Source organism: Monodon monoceros, unplaced genomic scaffold (assembly GCF_005190385.1).
Source record: "Monodon monoceros isolate NGI ecotype Baffin Bay Population unplaced genomic scaffold, NGI_Narwhal_1 Super_Scaffold_12, whole genome shotgun sequence".
NCBI lineage: Eukaryota > Metazoa > Chordata > Mammalia > Artiodactyla > Monodontidae > Monodon > Monodon monoceros.
Genome location: NW_021703768.1, coordinates 169,245,029 through 169,262,381, shown reverse-complemented (window position 1 = coordinate 169,262,381; position 17,353 = coordinate 169,245,029). Strand labels below are relative to the sequence as shown.

At 47.8% G+C, this 17,353-nt stretch overlaps 1 protein-coding gene across 2 annotated transcripts in view; it reads right to left on the bottom strand.

Annotated features, from left to right (window-relative positions):
- The window catches only part of AKAP8L (A-kinase anchoring protein 8 like), a 30,271-nt gene that overhangs the window by 11,691 nt on the left and 1,227 nt on the right, over positions 1-17,353 (bottom strand). Inside the window, exons 2-10 of one of the 2 annotated variants that reach the window (XM_029216709.1) lie at positions 11,674-11,748; positions 5,674-5,706; positions 5,319-5,376; positions 5,136-5,216; positions 2,760-3,213; positions 2,572-2,668; positions 2,422-2,492; positions 2,036-2,099; positions 1,028-1,136 (exon numbers count right to left, since the gene is read on the bottom strand). In XM_029216709.1, the coding sequence (XP_029072542.1) occupies positions 1,028-1,136; positions 2,036-2,099; positions 2,422-2,492; positions 2,572-2,668; positions 2,760-3,213; positions 5,136-5,216; positions 5,319-5,376; positions 5,674-5,706; positions 11,674-11,748 (1,042 nt within the window). Of the gene's footprint in view, positions 1-1,027; positions 1,137-2,035; positions 2,100-2,421; positions 2,493-2,571; positions 2,669-2,759; positions 3,214-5,135; positions 5,377-5,673; positions 5,707-11,673; positions 11,749-17,353 lie in introns of both variants that reach the window. The other variant, XM_029216708.1, reaches the window with a different exon arrangement.

Here is a 17,353-nt window from a genome sequence, read left to right as displayed (position 1 = left end):
CCGAAAAGGTGCTGCATCTTCCTTCTGGGGTCTGAGGGACTGAAAGGCCCAGCCCATCCTTTGCTCAGAATGCTTGGGGGTGGTGTCGGGAGGGATGGGAGGCAAGCAGGCCTGGGCACCTGCTGCCTCATCTTCCTCTTCTGAGAAGAGACCAGTCTGAGCTGGAAGGAGGGCGCCCGCCCGGCCTGCCAGAGGGCAGCCTGGAGTCACCTGAGCGAGGTGCTCTGTCTGGGCCTCGTGTCCACAGCAGAAGCCCGGGGTCTGGGGCCTGGGCTGGAGCAGGCCGCCGTGGCAAGGGGCGGAGGAGGCCAGCCGCCACCGAGGCCTTGGGGCAGGTCCCTACCTCTGCCGGACGTCCTTATCTGGGCCACGGGGTCAGCTTTGTCTGGAGAGCCCAGGGGCCAGGCGCCGGCGAGGCTGAGGAAGGTCCAGCAAGAGCAAGAGTCTGAGGCGGAGGAGGAGGAGGCAAGCGCCAGTGCGGGAGCCCTGAGGGCAGACAGACCCGACCAAGGGGCGTGAAGGGCTCAGCCGCAGACAGGCCCGGCCTGACAGGGCCGGCGGGCAGGGCAGAGGGCAGGCCCGAGGCTGCCACAGCCCACAGGTGCTGCCATCTCTCCTGAGCACGGTGATGGCCTCTTGGCAGCTAGCTGGGGTGGCACAGGCGCCTTGGACCTTGAGTCTCTGATGAGCTGGCCCCCTCCCGCAGGGGCATCAGGCCCCCAGTGCACCTCGGGGCTCGTGCGCTGAGTGACCTAGTGCTGGAGCTTCTGGGCAACGGTGGTGAGCACTGTCAGATCTCAGGCCAAAGTCGCTAGCGGTCGCCAGGCGGCCGCAGAGGGGCAAGGGACGAATCAGGCCTTGGGAGCTGGGCCTGGCGGAAAGCAGGGTCCATGCACGGCCGAGCAGGTGGCAGCTCCCAAGGGAGGCCAGAGGGCGGTGAGGCAGCAGAGCTATGGCCCTGCTCTCCTGGAGGCAGCCCCAGAGCGAGGCAGAGGCAGAGGCAAAGGGGTGGAGGGAAGCTGGTTACCTTTCCACCATGCGGTCTCGCTGCCGCTTTTTCTGCTTGTCCTGGTTCTTTTTGCCTGCCTGCAACTTGCGCTTGGTCTGGCCACTCTCATCCTGGGTGCTCAGGGCCCCTGTGGGAACAGAGGAGCACAGTTACCAGTTTGTGGCCTCTGGCTGGATCATCCACCATCTACTCCAGAGGGTCCATTCTGAAAGCAGCTGTCGAGCAAGGCCTCTGGCTGTGAGCAGGGCTGGGTACCCTGGAATGGGTGGGGAGTGATTTTGGCCTAGGCCCTGAAGTGGGGAGGACACGTGCTGACCCCACCACTCTCCAGGACATCTATACTCTGCAGAGTGGGCCACAGGGAGGCTGGAAGGTAAAGAGAGGCTGTCTCAGTGGGGACACTGGCACAAGTTCAGAGGGCCCAGGTGGCAGGATGCAGGAAGGCCTCAGTTGGGGCCTAAGAGCAGCCTCCAAGTGGTAAAGGCCCCAAAGCTTGCATGGCCCTGCCCACCTCACACTGGGCACCACGGCAACAGTAGGCTGAGGCTGGATTTATGGTTAGGTACCTGCTGGCGCTCATCACTTGAATAGGGGGACAGGGACTCCCAACAGGGGCTGTTGAGGCGCTAAGGGAAAAGACACGCAAACCAGAGCCGTAAAAACTGCACCAAGGGTCCCGGCTTGGACACCAGCCATTAAGGACTCAGAACTGCATGTTACTAAGGGCCTGAGGGCAGGGGGTGTGCCTGGGGTTCCCCCACACTTTTGCTTGCTGCCCCCACCTGAAGGCAAAACCAGTGTACTAGGCAGGGGCCATCGCCACCCATAGCCTCGGTCTGGGAAGATTAGGGGCAGAGTGGGAAGGGGGTGAAGAGGGAGGTTACTCCCTACCAGCACATACCCAGCCACACAAGGGAGGATCCAAGCTGGACACGTTTCTGCCAAAACCCTGCCCTTGGCTGGACCCCTCCCACCACGAGCACCTGGAAGAGCCACCCCAGCACCCAGGCCACTCAGAAGACTCACCTTTCTCTGCATCCTCTTTGCCCTCTTCCTTCCCATCCTCTTTTCCCTCTTCGTCTTCTCCATCCTAAGACACAATTTCAAAAATTCAATGTTAAAGCATGTATAGCTGTTCATAACAGCTGTAAATGACAAGGCCCTGTTCAAGGCCAGGCACTGAGCCAAGAGCCTCACATCCTCCCAACAGCCCTTGCACAGAGGGCTCACTCTGCCATTTTTCTGATAAGGAAATCCAACCTCTGGTTAGGCAGCCTGCCAGCAGCTTGTGCTCTCTACCAGACCTCCACCTCCTTGTACTAGTCATGTGTGCATGCAGAGATGACTCAGGCGGTCCACTGTTCACAGGCCTCACCTACAGACAGAGAGAGTGCAGGGCTGGGGCCACTTACTGCTCTGAAGCCCTTCTCCACAGCCTCAGTGCCTTCAGTGCCCTCTGCAGCTTCCCCCTCGGTGCCCTCGTCTGAAAGGTAAGAGGAAGCAAGCTCAGCCCAGGAGCCCCAAGGGGCAGAGGACAGGGTTATGCCAGTGCCTGGCCTCACCATTGTCTGAATCACTGTTATCGGAGCAGTCCGTCCGGGTGGCTTTGCTGTCGGGCTCGTCGGGACTGCCACATTGCTTCCTCTTCTTTTTCTTGGTCTGGGTCAGAAAGAGGGAGCAGGGTCAGGGTGGATGGCTCCAGGCCCCTCGCTCTGCTCAGTCACAAAACAGGAAGGCCTCCTCCACTCACCCGAAAGTCAGCTGTGGTCCAGGTCTTCCAGGTCCGCCTCATCTGTTTCATGCCATTGCCAAACCCAAAGCCAAAGCGGGAGCCACCTGGAAAGGTGCCCCCGCCACGCATGCCCTGGAACATGCCGTACTCAGGGATGATGTTCTGGGAGAAGAGGGAGGGCAGCCGGGAGGCACCAGGCATGCACTGGCCCCGGGCCCCCATGGGGTCTTCCCACACGCGCCCATAGCCTGAGGCCATCGGCCGGCCACTCCGGGAGTCCCGGGCCCAGCCCTGAGCCCGTGGGCCAAAGGTGTCGCCACCACGCATGCGGAACTGGTCGCGGTAGGCATCATACTGGCCCTCGTAGGCCATTTCCATCTCAGGGTCAAGCTCGCCGTAGTCATAGCCCGACCGGTACAGATCACGCTCACTCAGGACGGCCCTCGAGTCACAGGCCTCGTAGGAATCGTATCTGCAGGGGCAGGTGGCAAGCATCAGGGAGGGCCTCAGGTCCTATCACCCTTCTGCTCCTGCCTGCCACCAAACCTCTCTGTCATGGGGACAGAAAACCCACTCCAGCACCTACCCCATTGATCCCCATCAGAGGATCAATATTTGGAAATGCCAATTTAAAAGGCCTCTCAGGAGCAGACTTCTAGAAGCCAGAAGGGCCTCTCAGATGATGTCCCCAAGCTTGCATGTGGGCCACACCAGCTTGAGGACCCTAAGAAGGACTATTAGGGTAAAGTAGGTCTCAGTTAGGAGAAGAGACAGCCCACAGCCCATAAGAAATGTCCATGTGTCTGCGGCAGTCACAACGCCCAAGGTTGCTCCTCGAGGGGCAGAGCCACACACCCCAGCATCCTGCAGTACATGGGCAGTTCAGCACATCAGTGTTTGTCCACTGGGGCTGATGACACCCACGAGAGACTGCCAAACCCTTCAAAGCCCATCACCACTCGAAACGAAAAGGAAGACAAAACAAGGAATGTTGCCAGGAAAGACAATGTGACCTTGCCCAGGGACAAGAAAAAGAGTTCTTATGAGCTCATATCAACTCTGGAGCCCAGGACAGGGAATCACATCCTACATAGCAACTGGGAAGGCAGGCCAAACATTCTACCTGCGCAAGACAGGGCACCAGAGAGAGCCGTTCTAACCATGGCTGCAACCCACAGGCCCAGACCCCACATGTCTCTTTGCCAAAGCTGGGTAGTCAAGAAGCACCAGCAGCATGAAAGAATAGGCCAGTGCTACCCAATTAATTGCCACTCCATCCCTCAACCCTGCTCTCCAGCTCCAGGTTGCCACAAGAAGGTACACAGGCAGCTGGCACCAGCAGCAATGTCAGCCCAACTGCACGGCCCCCCGCCCACCCCCTGCCTGCAATTTGGCAGCCTCAGCTCCAAGCACTATGACTGTCAGGCAGGGGATGTGCTGGGCATCCCCCAACACTTTTTGCTTGCTACAGAGCCCATGCAAGCAAAAGTCCCCTTGGTACCCTCTGCCCCCTAGTGGTCCTGGTGCCTCACTTGGCCCCATCAGCGCCTGGCCAGGCCCCTCCTTACTCTCTGCTCTCTCCCATTTGTCAGCTGGAGCCATTAGGCCACTCCACTCCAACCTGTGCCAGAAATACATGTGCCCTCCTCACTGAAACCTCTCACTAGGGCACAAGAACTTCTAGGCCAGCACCACTTCAGACAATGACAAATGCCCACAACATGATGCTGTGGGGTAGGGCAGATCTGAGTGGGAGGCCCAGCTCCACTATTTACCCCTGGGTGCCTGTGGGCAAGAGGTGTGACCTGCCTGCGCTTCACTTTCCCCATTTGCAAAGTAAGGATGTCAACAGTTCCTCACGGGCACTTCTGAGGCTCAACAGGTACATGTTTATAAGGCACTGAAGGGTAGCCAGGACATGCCCACATCTTCCTTGTCCCTTATGTGGGATGCGCAGCTCACAGTGGTCAGCCCCAAGGGTTCATCCCACCCTTCACACCCAACCCAATCTGTCCTGCCCTGACAGAGCGCAGGATGTAAAGTATCTGAAGAATGTCAAATGGCTGTCTCCAGAGGGAAGAGCCATTTAACAATGCTCCTGAGAAGAGCCACTCGGAGGGTACAGTGAAGCCAGCCCAGTCTGGGCTTGTTCCTCTCTCTAAAAGCTGGAAGAGAGGCTCACCATCAGGCAGTTGGGGAGGGTGGAGGGAGGAGGGGACACAGGCCAAAGAAGGGAAGTGCACTAGACCCCAAGCAGTCTCTGGGAAGCCCCGACAGCAGAGCAAAGAAGGAGAAAGCAGACGTAAGAGGCAGTTCAGAAGAGGGAGACGCCAAGGGGCAATAGGCAGGAGGTGACCCTGCAGAGCCTCAGCCCCTAGGCAGGTGTCCACTCACCTTTCTCCACCTGAGCCGTACACGCCTCCTTGTATCATGTCTGTCTCCAAATGCGGCACCATATCTAAGCGTTGGTTAATTCTGGACAAAACGGAATCAGCACTGGCACTACCCATGGCACTAGGGTTTGCGTTTGTGTCAGAGCTAGGCATTTCCCAAGAGTTTGAAGTGGCCATACCATACCCATAGTTGGTGGTGTTATCCTGGCCATAGCCATAGCCATAACCATAGTTCTCGTAGCCTGCAATGAGGGAGACAGAAAGACAGACAAGATGGAGGGGGCGAGGAGAGACAGACAAACACAGAGACAAGGACACCTTCGGTCACAGAGACAAGACTGGATCTTACCCACCTAAGGCTGGCTGGGCCCTAGTTCATACTAATAAGGCCTCCTGGGAAGGAGTAGCCAGCTCCAGGGCACCTGGGACCCCCAAAGGCGACCCCCACCCCAAAACCTTGGCTAAGCTGGGCAGTGGCAGAAAGACTCAACCAGTTCAATCCCAAGGGAGAGGAGAATGATCATGGGTATAATACTTGCCTCTGTTTGTCCCAGAGCTCCAAGTTCCATATCCTACAAAAAGTAAAACAACAATTACACCTATAATTGCTTACAATACAGTAAGAGTTTAATTCAGGCACAAAGACAACGATTCCTAGAACCTGAGAGGTTACAGGAGACTGAACCTCCCCTAATTGAGAAGCTTTGAGCTTGAGAGCACTACATAAATGACCCAGGCCACCTGCTGCCCTGGTGCCTGACCTTTCGTGGTTCTGACCGTCTGCTATTTAAGGAACCTCCCATTCCTAACACTCTCAGCTAAGGAATTTGGCTCCTATACGCCTTCCTTAAAAAGCCAGAATTGGGGGCTTCCCTGGTGGCGCAGTGGTTGAGAGTCCGCCTGCCTATGCAGGGGACACGGGTTTGTGCCCCGGTCCGGGAAGATCCCACATGCCGCGGAGCGGCTGGGCCCGTGAGCCATGGCCGCTGAGCCTGCGTGTCCGGAGCCTGTGCTCCGCAACGGGAGAGGCCACAACAGTGAGAGGCCCCCGGACCCCCAAAAAAAAAAAAAAAAAAAAAAGCCAGTATTGGAAGATTACTCTTGCCCCTGGCTAAGCACCAATCAGAGGAGGAGGAGAGCAGTTTCCAGTGCCTTACACCGACACTGTGCTGTACAAGAAGCTCAGCACAGAGCTCATAGCCACTCTGAAATCGTGTCAATCAAATCACCCGACAAAGCCATATGGAGCAGAGAAACTGACTGCCCTAGTCTCTTAAATGTCTGTCTTAACAGGGAGAACCACCAAACACTTGAATTGTGAGTGTGCTGTGCTGGAACACATAAGCAGAGGGGGACAAAACACCACTCCCAGCTTGAGAAAAGCTGTTGAGAAAACAATCTGGATTATAAACTAAATGTGCTTTGGATTTTATTACAGCATGTAAGAAAAATTCATTCCTTCAGAAACATAAAGCCACTGAAAACTGACAAAGTGCAAAGCCAAGAGGGACCTCTGAGTCAAGCAGACATGTTTCTTTCCCAAGGGAGTGCATTAGAACAGGTGACTGCTTTCCAGTGCCTCGGGTGAGACCTCAGAGTTACCTGCTACTCCACACTGTCTACCCTGCAGACAGACAGGTCAGGCTCATCCCAGGGCAGGGGACCAAGCTCAGTGAGACGGCAGTGTGATGAACAACAGAATCCAGCCACAGGAAAGCAATACTGCATACACTGAGAAGATGAATCAGAATGAAGGGGGGTGGGGGCAGGCTGAGATCCTACACTCAGGCTCCTCCTCAATCCACTGCACAAACGAATGGGGAGACACTGGAAACCAGCAAGGAACTTTAAACGAACACTACTTTAATGAACCGTGGGCATGCTAGAGCTCACAAAGCAAAAATCCTCTTCAGCTGGGGAAACCAAAGCAAGGGCTTCTCATTCGTTTGTTTATTCAACAATTATGCTCAGAGGACACAGAACAGAGGCTGGCAGTCCTGGGCACTCCTCAGGCCCAGAGCAATGTGTGTTAAAGGAGACACTAAGTAATTAGAGCAGCAAGGGACAGCAGCTGGACATCATGTAAGGAGTGCGTAGTGAAAGAGGCGTTCTTACAGGCAGAAGAGAGGCTGGCAGAGCCATACAAGGAATAATGCACTTAGTCCCAGCAGCTAACAAGATCCTGGCCACATGGCTGTTTGCACCCAGGACAGTGGACACTAGCTATTCAAAAAGAGACAGGACTGGGAGGCAAATGCAGACCCATTGGGGTTATGCTTGTGAGGCCAGAATAGGATGTCCCTGCCCCACCCCAGGCTTCTGCTACTGAGGACTTGCCAGAACGAGCAAAGAAGCACAAGGAGAGGAAGCAGGAGTGAGCATTAATGCTGAACACAAGGACAGATTGGTGGCTCCTATGACAGGGGCAGGCAAGCACTCCCTATGTGCTACTTGCTATGCCCAGAGCAACCTAGACTCCCTGATGGGCTCCCCAACCAGGTCCCTGTTTTGGGGGGGGGGGCGGAAATCTCTGTCTACACTATGTTCTTTGGCGACTCCCTGAGATCTGACCCTTGCAGAAGAACATCGGAACTAACTTCCATCCACAGAGATGAGACCAGAGTTGACAAAAGAGAATTTTAAGAATATAATTTACTTTAAAAAGGAAACAACAGAAAAAGAGAGAGAGTAAAGAAAATGAGACAGTCGTAGTAAACAATAAAGAGCAAAAGTAGAAAACAATGTAGGGACTTCCCTGGTGGCGCAGTGGTTAAGAATCCGCCTGCCAGATGGACCTACAGTCTGTCATACAGAGTGAAGTAAGTCAGAAAGAGAAAAACAAATACCATATGCTAACACATATATATGGAATCTAAGAAAAAAAAAAAAAGGTCATGAAGAACCTAGGGGCAAGACGGGAATAAAGACACAGACCTACTAGAGAATGGACTTGAGGATATGGGGAGGGGGAAGGGTAAGCTGTGATAAAGCGAGAGAGAGGCATGGACATATATACACTACCAAACGTAAAATAGATAGCTAGTGGGAAGCAGCCGCATAGCACAAGGAGATCAGCTCGGTGCTTTGTGACCACCTAGAGGGGTGGATAGGGAGGGTGGGAGGGAGGGAGACGCAAGAGGGAAGAGATATGGGAACATATGTATATATATAACTGATTCACTTTGTTATAAAGCAGAAACTAACACACCGTTGTAAAGCAATTACACTCCAATAAAGATATTAAAAAAAAGAAAAAAAAGAATCCGCCTGCCAATGCAGGGGACACAGTTTCATCGTTGGTCTGGGAAGATCCCACATGCTGTGGAGCAACTAAGCCCGTGCACCACAACTACTGAGCCCACACACCTAGAGCCTGCGCTCCACACAAGAGAAGCCACTGCAATGAGAAACCTGTGCACCGCTACTAGAGAAAGCCTGTGCGCAGCAATGAAGACCCAATGCAACCAAAAATAAATAAATTAAAAATAAAAAAAGAACACAATGTAAACATTCAACTTTAAGGTAATAGTTAATCAGAACAGATTATAGCCAACCTACTCAGTGAGATCACATAGGCATCAAAAAAGAATCTAAGCCTTATGCTGCACGAGGAAATGCTTCTAACAGTAAGCAAAACAAAACCGTAGACACAATTCTAGCCACCTGCAAGTTATTCAACTACCTAAAGTAACTATGCTGACAAAAGTTAAATATAAAATGGTGGGATCTTGGTTGACTGTTTTTCAAAATGTCACTTAAATGCTATTATATTATTCTTGCAATCTGATCCAGAAGGAAAAGTAAAAATATACCTATTGCTTCACAGTCTGATTGTCTATGTAAAACTACTCCAAAAAATCTACAAAAAAGAGTTACTAGTGAATAAGTAAGCTAAGCAAGGTTTATTACAAGGTCAACATACAAAAATCAAATCTTTACATACCAGCAATGAACAACTGGAAACTGAATTTTTGAAAACTATCATATACCACAGCACTAAAGACATGAAATACTTAGCTGCAAATCTAACAAAATGTGTGCAAGATCTGTGTGTAAACAACTACACCACTGGGGCTTCCCTAGTGGCACAGTGGTTGAGAATCTGCCTGCCAGTGAAGGGGACACGGGTTCGAGAACTGGTCTGGGAAGATCCCATATGCCACGGGGCAACTGGGCCCGTGAGCCACAACTACTGAGCCTGCGCATCTGGAGCCTGTGCTCCGCAACAAGAGAGGCCGTGACAGTGAGAGGCCCGCGCACCGCGATGAAGAGTGGCCCCCGCTCGCTGCCAACTAGAGAAAGCCCTTGCACAGAAACAAAGACCCAACACAGCCAAATATAAATACATAAAAATAAACAAATTTATATAAAAAAAAGAATGTACAGCTTCTCTTTAATTCCTAAATGAAGTGACCATATCACTTAAAAAAAACAAAAAAACAAAAAAACTACACCACCAATGAAAGAAATCAAAGACCTGAACAAATGAAGTGGCATACTGTGTTCATGTACTGGAAGGCTTAATACTGTTAAGGTTTCAATTCTCCCAAACTAATCTATAGATTCAAGACCATTCAACTCAAAATCTCAGCAGGAATTTTAATAGAAATTGACAAATTGATTCTAAAATTTATATGCAAAAGCAAAGGAACTATAATATCCAAGTCAATTTTGGAAAAAGAACAAACCCAGAGGATTCACATTTACAAATTTCAAGACGTACTATAGTGATCAAGACAGCAAGGTACTATAGGAAATTCAGACTCAAAGATCAATGGAACTGAATTAGAGGCCAGATACAGACCCACACGTATATGTTCAATTAATTTTCAACAAAGGTAAAAAAGAATCTTGACCTATACTGCACACTTGGTAGAAATATTAACTCAAGTGGATCACAAAATAAAAGTAAAACCTAGGACTATGAAACACCTAAAAGAAAACTTAGGAGAAAATCTTTGTAGCCTTGGGCTAAGCATAAATTTCATAGATACACCACCAGAAATCACGATTTATTAAAGGAAAAATTGGGACTTCCCTGGCGGTCCAGTGGTTAAGACTCTGCGCTGCCAATGCAGGGGGCTCGGGTTTAATCCCTGGTCCGGGAACTAAGATCCCACATGCCGCGTGGTGCGGCCAAAAGACTTAAACAAACAAACAAACAAAAACAAAGAAAAGACTGATGAATTGGACTTCATCAAAATGAAGAATTTGTATTCTTCAAAAGACACTATCAAGAGAATAAACAGATAAACTCCAGTCTGGGAGAAAATATTTGCAAATGGCACATCTGATAAAATGCTCTGTACCCAGAATATATAAACCTGAGGGAAAATAATTCAAAAAAGATGTGTGATGTGGGACTATGTCTGATTCAAAGGGTTGAGGCAGGGAGGGCAGGACAGAGAAGCCATGCAAACCAAGTTTCTCCTCATTTATGAACTCCTTGATACCTCCTTACTCATTTTCAGAACATTTTTTTAAGTATTTTTAAAAATTAATTTATTTATTTATTTTTGGCTGCATTAGGGGTCTTCGTTACTGCAAGCAGGCTTTCTCTAGTTGTGGCGCACGGGCTTAGCTGCTCTGTGGCACGTGGGATCTTCCCGGACCAGGGCACGAAACCCATGTCCCCTGCATTGGCAGGCGGATTCTTAACCACTGCGCCACCAGGGAAGCCCAATTTTTAAAACATTTTAAATCCCCCCCGCCCCCGCCCCGAGACTATCTGCTAATTCTTCAGGGAGCTTACTTATGTCCACCTAATCAGTGACTCCTGAGGGAATGCGACTGTGTAGGCTTAGTCTTTCCCTAGACGTTGGCAGTAAAACCAACAACCCATCTCAGTAACCAAGGCAAAATCCTTTAAAGAGGGCTCCTTCTTGACAGACAACTAGGGTCACAGATCACAGAAGGACAGCTTTACTGGCAGTTCTGGGCTGCTGAAGGACACCAACAGACCATCTATGGATCCTGTCACGTGGCTACTTCTGAATTAGAGATTTAGTGTGTCTGTCCAGAGTTGAGAAATCAATGAGAAACCTTCTCTCAACCCTGTGTGTGAGGAGCCTGCTGGCCTGACTGTGACTCTAAAGGCCTGCTAGATTCAGACAGGCAGCCTCTCCCACACTGGAGTCTCATGCACTACCCTGGGGCTAAGTTAATGGCTTGGTTTCTGCTCAGACCAATCCTTTGGACTTTGATTGGCCGTTCTCCTTCCCAGACCCTCAAGGGGATTTTCTGAAGCCAGATCTTTGTCACAGACCACAGGTACTTCTAAGAAAATGTCAAAGAGTCAAAGGAACAAATCTTTTACAGCCCCAAGAACTCCAGCTTGCTCAATAACAGACATCTTTCCCATAATTCCCCAAAGGGAAGCACTGGCTATTCTAAGAGCCCACCATACCATTTCACACAAGTTTGCCTTTGGAAAAGACAGTGTGACAGCAAAGTTAAAGGCAACTAATAAACACCAGATTGCTCTGCCACTAGAAGAAGGCAGAGCATGCACCCTCCAATTCCCAGGGGCCCACACTTACCATAATCACAGGTGGGTTGAGCAGTTGTGTCTGAGTATGTAGAATGCAATGTGGTTTCAGATCCCTGGACAAAGCCTAAACAGAGGTACAGTGTGGTTAATTTTCCCAAACAAGTTGCATGAAAATGATCTAAGACTACCTTTCAGTGGAGACTGGCTGGCAGACCCTCCCGTCACTGGAAAGCCACCAAAACCTCTAGCTTCTGAATGCTTTAATTACACCCCCAGAACATATTAACCAATGGAAAGGCAGGCTATGTTTAACTTGCTATGCCAGAAGAATTGGAAAAACACTTTTAAACCTTCAAACTAGTATCCTGTTTTGATAAATGGGTACCCAAATTATTCAGTTGAATGAGGAAAATATTTATATCAAATCACTGAAAGGTGAGCTCCAATTCAAAAAACAATGGGGGGTCAGTTTTGAACAATGTTAAGGTAAATAATACCTCTTCCATTCCCCCAAATCTGAAGCCGAAACGGCTTTGTATTTTTTAGTTTTCCAATAAAAAAATGTGTGTATTACAATTACCTCTCAAAGGTAATTGTAATTTCAATTGCATTGGGGTTAGCATGTTGACATGGAATAAGTATTATAGATTATACATATAATTTCTTATCTTCTCAACTCTCATACTATTTCTCAATTTAAAATGAATTAGTACCAGGTAAGGAAAATCTGAACCTCTACCAGAAACTACTGCTCTCAAATGCTGATTATAACAGATTATGATGAATCCTGACACTATCTTTAAAACTACACGTTTAAAACATTTTTTAAATGATTTACACTTAGCACTGAAATTATGACAGACACCATAAGGGGCAATATTTGCCTGTTCCCATCAGCGCCAACTCATGACCTAAAAATTAAAGCCAGAACCTCCAGTAACTTATTTACAACAAAAGCACACACAAAGTACCTTTCCCTGGGTAGGCGTTCACATATTTGTTGACACTCTTTCATGTTCATTTCTTTTCTTTTCTTTTTTCTTTTTTGGTATAATACTGAATGTTTATTCAAGACTAGTATGTAAAACATTTACAAATAGTCCTGTGGAGGACTCACAAATATTTTAAGTTTAGGATGTGGATTTAACATTCACAGTGCATAAGGCAAAAGGTATATCAACTATGTATCTGCAACTTAACGTGAAAGAGAATTTTACTTTAGCAAATACTTTCTTTACATTGAGGAAAATGTCCTTAAACATATCTTCTTTAATTTTAGTGTACTCAGAGTAGGGAAGAAACAAGGTCTTTCTATACAGGTCTTTTTACAGGTCTCAAGAATTAAATAAAATTGACTCCACAGATCATGGTTAAGAAACACATGGTAAAGAATGGTTTCAAAATATTTATATTTTTGTTTTCAATTAAATAAATTCCCCCAAATTGATTTTCTTTAACAACAAATAGTCTTTATTCCACTTGATAACATTTTTCATGTTAAGCAACATTATATGCTTGTCCTCTTTAAACATTTAAAACAATTAGGACAGGGCTTCCCTGGTGGCGCAGTGGTTGAGAGTCCGCCTGCTGATGCAGGGGACACGGGTTCGTGCCCCGGTCCGGGAAGATCCCACATGCCGCAGAGCGGCTGGGCCCGTGAGCCATGGCCATGGCCGCTGAGCCTGCGCGTCTGGAGCCTGTGCTCCGCAACAGGAGAGGCCACAACAGTGAGAGGCCCGCATACCGCAAAAACAAAAAGAAAACAAACAGAAAAAACAATCAGGACATACAGGCATTATCTAAAGTTTCAAACTGATAGAGAAGTCAGTTTACACACCTTCATCTTATGATTAGTGAATAAAACAAGGTACATTCTTCTGTGAATGTAATGAGAAAAAGTACTCTTACAGCAATAAAGTAGCCCTCCCTCGTTACCATTACTTTAATTCCACCACACAGAAGGCAAAGAAAACAATTCCAATACTTCAATATCTGCTAAGGATGATATATGGCCCTTGGAGTATATGCATGTGTGGACACCCCCCCACACACATCTATGTAAATATATATATCTGTATGTATTTAATCAATACAACTGGAAAGATCACATACAACCATGAAAAAATACAATAAAAGCAATAAATGAAAAACACTAAGTGAATAAAAGTTAACATAAGCCATAGGAGATTTCAGAAAAGGGACAGTCCCATGGGTAAGAGATTAAGACTTCAAGGTGAAAGTGAGATTTGTTCTGAACCCTAAAGGACAACTGTAACTGTGAAAACCTGGGAGATGAAGGTAGGATATTCCAGCATCAGAACTGTGAATTAAGATTTTTAAAGACGCATGCTCACCAAAGCATTTCAGTAAAACAAAAATGGGAGACCACAGTGGAAGGGGGAAAAGAGGAATCTATGGAGGAGACCTCATATGCCTTTAAATTTGAACTCGATACCAATGAACAATTAATGGAATTTTAAACAAAGAAGTGATATGATCAAAGCAGCCCCTTCAGGTCAAAAGGCGGGTAAGCAGGCAATACTGGACAAGGAAGAGGCTGAAGGCAGTAAGTCATAATCAAAATGGTTTGGGAGAAAGTGAGGGGGGAGGGGAAGGGAGGTCCAAGACGGAGGGGATGTGTGTATGCTCATGGCTGATTCACTTCACAGCACAGCAGAAACCAACACATCATGTTCATTTCTTAAGACCGAAGCAACAAAGATGACAGCAACAGCAGCCAACAACTTAACAAGTGTTTCCCCTGCAGGGTGCTAAGAGCTTTATCTGCATTATTTCATTTCATCCTCACCACAGCCAACAAAAGGAACAGGGCCAAGACCCTTACCCTGCAATTCCAAAAAGGACTCAAAACCAAACCCTGCAATTCCAAAAAGGTCTGAAAACCAAGTGTTCTCCTCAAATGTGGTGTCAACACTCATTTTGGGGCAAAACTGACCTGTGAGGATAATTTTTATCTTTCTTCATTTAATTACAAGGTGCTGCCCCAGACCCCAGTGCAGGTGCTGTGGAATGTCCTCTCAAGCTAGAATTCCAAAACACACCCAGCTCCAAGGGTTTCAAATAAGGATCAGTGGACCCACACTTTATCTTTACTTCCCAGAGGAGAGAAGTGAGACTGGTCATTGGGGAATGAGAGAGCCGTTGAGAGAAGTATACAAATCCAACATTTTTTACCTTCCCTAATTAAAGAGGGCACACTGGAATAGATTCCCTCCAGGGACCCAAGACCTTCCTGAGATACTTAAATCTTAACCCTTGATAATCAATAACTGTACACAAGAAACACTGAAAGCATTCTAAAGATGGTTGACCTGTGGGGAAGGCTCACAGGGTAAAAAGTACCTTACACGGGGCTTTTCCACCGTTTGCTCAACTAGCTTCTGGAAACTTGTCTGTTCAGCAATACTGCCACTGGCAAAATGGCTCCAGACTTTAGGTAATGTGGTTGGTATGTACTGCAGCTGTAACTGGAACCTACCACAAGCTAACAGAAATACATACTGGAACCCAGTACACGAAAGCCATGGAGCAAAAGATCTATGTATATTCAGGGGAGAGGGGGCCTGATTCTCCCCGGGGAGAAAGGAAAGACAACCCATCAAACCTTCAGAGCTCAACGGCAAACTGCTCTAGTCCTGTCCTCCCCACATTAACATTCTTTTCCACAATACTGTCTCCAGGGCAGGACCTTCCTTAGCCAGTTATGCTCCAATTATGAACAAATTCTTGTCTGGCTGCGATATCGTTCTCTTCTTAGTTCAATTTACCAGCTTGATAAGCTCCGAGTAAAAAAAATAAAATAAGCTCTGAGTGAAAAAATAAAATAAGCAAGTTTTTGGTCATATAAAGTGAAAGGTCAGACGATGGATTTATAACTCTGTATCACAGCCCCTCCCTCTTGGCCGGCCTCTCTGACATCTTTTTTGCTCAAAAATACACAAAGCTTCTCAGTTTTATTCTTTTCCTTCTTTTTTTAGAAGGGGATTCTTTGAAGAAATGATATTAAGTGACAAAAATTAGAGGACAATTGGAACTGGGTTAGGTTGCCCCCAACCTTTACCATCTGGTGATAAACCAGCCTCCAAGTTGGCCTCCAATGATTCTTGCCTCCAGACATTACGTTTTCTCTTCCCAAACTAATAGAGATAGCCAGTGTAACCAAAAAGGTATTGCAAAAATGACTGAGTGTGACTTCTGAGACTTCCACCTTGCTCTCTCTTGGATCATTCACCCTGGGGGAAATTAGCCAGCACAGAGTGAGTACCCTCTAGTAAGCCTGTGGAGGGGTCCAGATGGTATAGGAGCCAACAGCCAGCACCAACCTGTCAGCCGCATGAGTTTGAGTCACCTTCAGCCTGAGCCAAGCCTTCAGATGATTACAGTCCCAGCTAACATCCAAAATGTAACCTCCTGAGAAATCCCAAGCCACAACCATCCAGCTAAACCACCTGTGCATTCCTAACACACAGAAAATATGTGAGATAACAAATGTTCCTATAAAAAGATTAGTAGCATTTCAGACCTTTGTTTGAAGACCTGATTCTGAATTTTTGTCCTGTTTTTCCACTGCTCCAATCTCCCCCCCTCAGTGCTGGAGATGGAACATTCTTTCTCAAGTACACATAAAGAAACTAGGTTCAAAAAATGGACAAGTTATCAAAAAGATAAATTATTTTAATCACCTTCTATGCTTACTAATAATGGTAACATCTGTTTCAAGGCCTCCAGAAGTTCTCCTTACAGGCAAACAGTTGTCTGAAATGTGACATAAAATGCCTCTGACTTTATTTATTTATTGGCTGCACCGAACAGCATGTAGGGTCTTAGTTCCCTAACCAGGGATTGAACCCGTGCCCCCTGCAGTGCAAGCGTGGAGTCTTAACCACTGGACCACAGGGAAGTCCCTATATGCCTCTGACTTCGGTGGTCTGCTTCTTAAAAGAGAAAGACTCACATTATAAAGCTACTGTGGTTTTCAGTTGATCAAAATCAAGCAAAAACTAATCATTACCTCATTACCTTGACTACCTCAGTGCCCACTCAAACCCAGAATTACAGCCTATAAGATGTGGAGTTGAAATTCAGAATTGGCCATTTGTGACCTCTCTAAACTCAGCTTCCTTGTCTATAAAAAAAACAAATGGTCCATTATTAAGCTACCCCACAGCCCCCCACCATTTATCCCTGGTTTCTTCAGCAATCCTGCCCCTGATAACCACAGAACTGTCTTCCAGTTCTCAGTAAGATTTGGTGAAAAGGATCACATCTCAATTCCAGATATGTCAGCAACAACCCTACTGACTTTCCTCCTGAACCAGGAAGGGTACACAAAGGCTAGGGCAGGGTTGCTCAACCTCGGCACTACTGATGTTTGGGGCCAGATAATTCTTTCCGGTGGGGCCATCCTGTGCACTGTAGGATGTTTAGCAGCATTCCTGGTCTCTATCCACTAGATGCACTAGTAGCACTCCCACCCCAAGAAGTGAAAACCAAAAATGTCTCCAAACATTGCCAGTGTCCCCTGGAGGGCAAAACTGCCCCCGGTTGAGAACCACTGGGCTAAGGGATGGTTGCTTTCAAAACTGGAGTTCTTGCCAAGCTCCTGACCTGGAGGACTAACACTACCTTCTTGTCTAGGCCAATATAAACCAGCCTATAGAGCAGCCCCAGAGGCTCAGGTTCCATTCTCAGTCCTAAAAACATTCCAA